At 40.5% G+C, this 6,635-nt stretch overlaps 1 protein-coding gene across 1 annotated transcript; it reads left to right on the forward strand.

Moving 5' to 3' along the window:
• The first annotated feature begins 921 nt into the window (after window positions 1-921).
• On the forward strand, window positions 922-6,635 carry LOC146610037 (ubiquitin carboxyl-terminal hydrolase 29-like). The gene is made up of 16 exons (XM_085346166.1): window positions 922-957; window positions 2,314-2,394; window positions 2,593-2,648; window positions 2,945-3,017; window positions 3,127-3,204; window positions 3,706-3,761; window positions 4,006-4,062; window positions 4,157-4,288; window positions 4,380-4,503; window positions 4,589-4,740; window positions 4,846-4,945; window positions 5,086-5,162; window positions 5,340-5,448; window positions 6,059-6,116; window positions 6,285-6,442; window positions 6,540-6,635. The coding sequence occupies exons 1-16, from the start codon at window positions 922-924 to the stop codon at window positions 6,633-6,635; spliced, it is 1,443 nt and encodes a 480-aa protein (XP_085202292.1).

Below are 6,635 nucleotides of genomic sequence, written 5' to 3' on the forward strand. Positions count from 1 at the left end.
TGGCGGAAAAAGAACCCCCCCTCCCTATGAAGAGTGGCTAAAGACAATGGCTAAGTTGGCGTCTTACGAAAAAGTGACTTATGGTTTATTAGACAAATTGCATCAATATGATTGTATTTGGTCCCCCTTTACAAGCTGGCTTTCTGTAACTTGAAGAACAGAGGAGTAATGACAGAGTGGTGGTGTGGGAATTGGTGTGCGAAGAAAGAATAGGATAACTTCCCTTTGTTTTGTTGTTGTTGTGTTTTGTTTTTGTTTGTTTGTTTTTTAAACTATTTATTTATGTAGTTATCCTTAAGCTCTGTTATTGAAGTTTAAAATGAAATAAATAAAAATTGTTGATGATAAAAAAAAGTTTAAACTTCAAAGCTCATGCATGCATGCACATCCAGTGCTCAGTGTCTAATTGTGTGTTTGTGTTTTTACCTTTTTGCAGTAGCGCAGTGAAACATTTGGGCGGTGGATAAATAATGGAAAATAAAATTCAGACTACAGACAGCTTCAGGTGAGTACACGTGGTGCACAAGGACCAAAGCTCACCTTCTCAACCTGGACAAAATGAATTATTTTACACTGATACTGTAAACTTTTGTTTGTGTGTCAGGTTTCCATACATCGGAAACAGCTGCTGCATCTGTAATTCTGTCCGTCCCGAGGAGAGTCCACACTCTACATCCTTGGCTCACCTATAATGACGCACAGGTGCTGCACACAACTAGATCTGCAGCTTGTGAGGAACAGCAGCACTCAGCCTACATCCTGTTTTACAAGATTAACGTAAGAAGACACAGCATCTCATCCTGAAGTGAGAGAATGGCACGCCAGCTGCAGCCTAATCCAATCTCTCTTCTTTTCTTTTTTCGGTGCCCAGACACCCTTCAGTTTCATCATGTCATCCCTAACAATACAATGTAGAGTTGGATGGAGGATGAAGACAGCAGAGAGCAAAAGAAACAGGTAAGAGCAGACAGGTAGTCAGAGTTAACAAAAACTTTTAAAGCCAGTGTAGCTTCTGTTTTGAACACATTTATTGATGACAATTTTACATAAATAAGCAGTGTGTTATACTGTTATCAGATGTGGAGTCTCACGAACCACTTTAATAGTGTTCAAGTTTTCTGAAAATCTTGTGAATGCTACAACTCTGTGACGAGAAGTAAGTCTCCTAGGTCTTTAAATTTGTATATAGGTGAATCTAGTAGGAAGCTGAAGGGTTGCACTGCGGGCCATCTGTAGAGGTGTAGAGTCAACAACCTGTCTGTGAACGTGGACAAAACAAAAGAGATTGTTGACTTCAGGAGAGCACAGTGGGATCACTGCCCACTTAACATGAATGGATCCTCTGTGGAGGTCGTCAAGAGCACCAGATTTCTTGGTGTCCACCTGGCGGAGAACCTCTCCTGCTCCCTCAACACCAGCTCCATAACCAAGAAGGCCCAGCAGCGTCTCTACTTCAAGCAGAAGCTGAGGAAAGCCCATCTCCCACCATCCATTCTCACCACCTTTTACAGTGGGACTAACAAGAGCATCCTAAGTAGCTGCATCACTGTCTGGTATGGTAACTGCAGCGTATTAGATCGCAGTACCCTACAACGGATTGTGAGAGCAGCTGAGAAGATCATTGGAGTCCCTCTCCCCTCCTTATAACACCCGCTTGCTGGAGGACCCCACACAGCCTTCAAACACACTCTTCACCCTGCTGCCTTCTGGAAAGAGGTCCCAGAACATCCGGGCCCTCGCTACCAAACTACGGAAAAGTTTCTTCCCACAAGCCGTCAGACCCCTGAACACTCAGTGACTGCACTGGCACACGCACACCTTCACACATGTCACTACCAAGCACTTATCTGCAGTATCTCACACTCATACACATACATACAGACACCAAGTTACTTTTGCACAATACTCAGCATTTTGCACATTTCCATTGTCTTGTGTCTGTATCGTCCTGTTCTGTCTAGTTTTGCACTGTTTTGTCTTGTTTATTTTTGCAATTTATGCACACTGCACTTTATGTAGTCCTGGGTTTGTCCGTATATGTCATATATAGCACCAGGGTCTCGGAGGAACGCGGTCTCATTTCACTCTGTACAGTACCTCTGCACGTGGTTAAAATGACAATAAAAGCCACTTGACTTGACCTGTATTTTGTAGCAGTTGCTTGGAGACGAGCACCATACAGTTCAAATGAGCATACATTCCAAAATATGCAAATGAGCCCCATACATCATAATGCTGATGTTTGCTGTTCAGGGTATGAACGTTCTATGCTGAAAGTTTATAAATATACAACCTTTGACTGCTTGTTTTCAGTTGAACTTTTGCAAAGCTGAGGAGATTTTGGCTGCGATCACATCAAGTCCAAAGATGTTTAAACTTCTTTTTCACAGAAAGGTAAGTTTGAAGAGACTCGCAGCACATTTCTCTGAATGTTTTCTTATGGTAAATAAGCATTTTTGAAACTTTTAAGGAAGCTTCTTGGATGATTTCTGTAAAAACTGAATTTTGAATCCAAATGAAGGATATTGTATTTTCTTACCATATACTTTGTTTTATGCCATTACTGATGTTGCTTTTCTTGTTTCTAAACAGAAATCACACAAACAAAACGTGGCAGAGAAGGAAATTCCTTCTACGTCTCATCAGAGGTAAAGAAATGCGCCGCTCTTTAATGCTGCTGGAGATATTTATAGCAGTGGTTTAGTTGGAGCTGTTTTATTTCCCTTTTATTGGTGTTTTGTATTTACATCTTTTACTACTTCTAGTCTTGTCTATAATTTCTATTGATTCAGAGATTAGCGTTTGAAAATGTAGAGTGTAAATGTACAAAATACATGATTTTGTTCCATTACAGTTATTAATTTTTATCTGCAATCTCCAGCATGTACTCCTTGTTAAAAATTTCCACTTTGAAAAATAACATTTACACTTTTGTCCTCGTCAGCATCCCGGATGCTTGTGTTGCTGAAAATGGTCAAAAGAAGAAGAGAAAATGGAGACACCTCTGCTGTTCCTCGGTTTGCTTTTACACGAAACATATGAAATGCACATTCTCTTTAAATTGCACTTGTTAATTTAAAGTGACTTTACTTTTTTAATAAACTTATGTTTGTTCGTCCTCTGCAGCAAACTGACAGCGATGCAGAGAGCAACACTGTGAAGACACAAAAAAAGTGTCGCTGGTTTCTTTTTAAATTCTGGAAGGTATGTTTTATGGAAAGAGTCACTGTCATCAAGCATTTACTCATCACAGTTAAATGCGAAGAATTAAGAGCAATTTAGCACATCCATGTCCTCAAATTAAGTTCAAAGATGTTTAAAGGTTTTTTTTTTCACAGAAAGGTAAGTTTGAAGAGACTTGCAGGATGTTTCTCTAAATATTTTTTATGGTAAATAAGCATTTTTGAATCTTTTAATGAAGCTTGATGGATGATTTCTGTAAAAACTGAATTTTGATCAAAACCAAATGAAGGATTTTGTATTTCATAGGACAAACTTTAAAACTCAATTTAAAGCATGAATAAATTGTTTTTAATTTATTTAAAGATATTCCTATATATCTGCTTCATGAGCTGACAGCTCACTAAAGTGATAAATAATATGAAATAATACCAAATTTTCTAACTGGACACTTTTCATGGAGAGACTCCCTTGGTATGTTTGTTTTATGCCATTACTGATGTTGGTTTTCTTGTTTCTAAACAGAAATTACACAAACAAAACGTGGCAGAGAAGGAAATTCCTTCTACGTCTCATCAGAGGTAAAGAAATGCGCCGCTCTTTAATGCTGCTGGAGATATTTATAGCAGTGGTTTAGTTGGAGCTGTTTTATTTCCCTTTTATTGGCATTTTTCTTCCACCTTGTGTATTTACATCTTTTTTACTACTTTTGGACGTCCTCCAAAATGTTTCAACTTCAAAGCTCATGCATACATGCGCATACACTGCTCAGAATCTTGACATCTTTCCTAATTTTGTGTTTGTGTTTTTACCTTTTTGGAGCAGTGTAGCATGCGGTGGGAAAAAAATAGAAAGTCAAACTGGGACTATAGACTGCTTCGGGTGAGTACACGTGGTGCACAAAGACTCACTTTGTCAAAGTGGAGAAAATGAATTATTTTACACTGATACTGTAAACGTTGCGCGTGTGTGTCAGGTTTCCAAACATCGGAAACACCTGCTACATGAACTCCTGCCTGCAGAGCCTCCTCAACATTGAGGAGTTCATAAGAGACATCAGGCGTCAGGGGGTTTTGTGGAGCACAGATCCAGAAGCTCAGCTCTTAAGGTGCGCTACGTCAACCTTCTACTTTCTTCAAAAACCTGAAGAACAAAGAGATCTAACAGCAGAAATGTCTGTTTACCCTTCCTTTCTACAGAAGGCTTATTGATGTCAGGGACTGTCACGAGTCAACAGATTATGGCCTTAAAGATCACCACCTAAGAGCTTTTAAGAAGGCATTCAGCAGTCAAGCTCCTGAATACACCGGCAGTGCACAGAAAGTGCGTCAGCTATTTGGACATTTCGTTTTTTGCTTTACCTTCTGATTTTGATGTACTGTTTTAAATCTCTCTGCTTTTCTTTCAGGACGCTCATGAATTCCTAACATTATTCCTCGATGAGGTCAAAAGGCTCACACCTCACCTGGAGAGGAACGCAGCTCTCCTGGGCCAAAGTTATAGCTGCCCAGTAGAAGACCATCACATTTTTAAAATGGAAAACATGAGGACATGCAAGAGGTAAGCCTGTCTTTCAGAAACGCAGAGCTGGTTGCAATATTTTCATATACCTCTTTTCCACGTACCTGATCTTTACTTTAACTACGTTACTCCTGAAATGTGTAGCTGCGGTCACCAATCATCACAGCAAGAGGAATTCACCAGCTTGTCTCTAGACCTTGTTCCAGAGGGGTCTATTATAAACATGTTAGAGACATACTTGAAGGTAAGATCACAAATTCCAATAGAGTTGTCGTATCAGCGATCTTAACACACCTTTTTTGTTAGTGTTTGTGTGCATGTGTGTGTGCATATGTTGAGATTTCTTTCTACCATAAAGCCTGTTTTCTCTGTGCTGTTGTTCAGGAACAAGAAATAGAATTTCGCTGTGATTGTGGAGGGACGGCCTCAGAACTGAAGTCGTCTTTTGATACACTGCCAAGGTGAGTAAGGTCACATCAGAATTGATCGACTGACCAGGTTTCCAAACTGTGGCGCATCAAATATCAGAGTTCTTCGAGACAATACTTGAGCAGTCGTTTTCTCCCATCTTCTGTTTGTGTTTGACACTCATTCTTCTTATTTTCTACCTTGTTTGTGTTTTTTTTCTTTTCTGCCAGAGTTCTGATCTTGCATCTGAAGAGGTTTGGCTTTACACAAACCTACAAGATTAAGAAGGTGGATGACCCCGTCAGGCTGCAGAGGGACTTGGTGGTGCCATCCAATCAGGTAAAAACAGACTGCAGAACGTCTCAGGCTACGTCCACACTAGCCCGGATAGATTTGAAAACTCCGTGTCCACACTGGCGTTTTCAGTCATTTTCAAATAGTTGTGCGTCTGCATTGAAACGGCCGAAAACGCTTACGTTCCAGTCCTGCGCATGCGCAAAAGTGAGTGAGAATTACAGAATTTGAAGAAAAGCTATCCGGAGCATGTACAAACTGATATTAATCTTTTTTAGGGCTGTCAAAGTTGAGAGCAATCAAAACAACTGCTGTCTAATGCACTCGGCTTATCTTTGTTTAATTGCTCACATGACTGCATCACATGACCAAAATGCGTCATCGTTTTAGAAAGTCTGCGTTTTCGAGTGTCCACACTGCGATGGGACAACTCCGTTTTGAAATGTATGCGTTTTCGAGAGCGTTTTCAAGATGCTGTGTTTTTCCTTGAGGAAAACGCCGTCTCGGTGTGGACGGGAGGTCAAAGCGGAGAGAAAACGATGCGTTTTCAAACGAAAACGCATTAGTGTGGACGTAGCCTCAGCAAATCAGCTTAATTATGGCACTGATGTGAGACTTTATGAAACTAACACTCTTTGGATTTGTTCCTTCTCAGGGTGGTGGCTGTTATAGTCTTTGCAGCATCATCAGTCATTATGGAGGCACAGAGTCAGGTAAAACAACAGACTTGTGACAAACAGAAAATGAAACTTGCTACTTTTCAGTGAAGGACTCACACACAAAAGCTTTTGATGTTCTAAGAAGCACTAAGTCAAAATCACTGTTTGCTTGAATCAGTTGACTTCCAGAAGTTGGATTCATTTGTCTTAATGTGATTTCAGGACACTACATCTGTAGTTCTGTCCATCCTGAGGAGAGTCAGCACTCTACATCAGATCGCTGGCTCACCTATAATGACGCACAGGTGCTCCACACAACTGGATCTGCAGTTTGTGAGGAACAGCAGCAGTCGGCCTACATCCTGTTTTACAAGAGAAACGTAAGAAGACACAGCATCTCATCCTGAAGTGAGAGAATTTTTAAATGTCCTGTTACCTTGTTAACCAGTTTTGTCTTCATTCTCAGTTCTGAAACAGGAAATGGAAGGAAGGAAGGAAGTTAAGGTCATCATCATGCTGAGAAGGAAAAGCAGTCGTCCCAGCCCACCATCGCACACTGGAGGACAAGTATAG

The sequence above is a fragment of the Diplotaxodon limnothrissa genome, linkage group LG22 (genome assembly GCF_057381915.1).
Source record: "Diplotaxodon limnothrissa isolate DT_005_m linkage group LG22, D_limnothrissa_male_GT1.1, whole genome shotgun sequence".
Classification (NCBI taxonomy): domain Eukaryota; kingdom Metazoa; phylum Chordata; class Actinopteri; order Cichliformes; family Cichlidae; genus Diplotaxodon; species Diplotaxodon limnothrissa.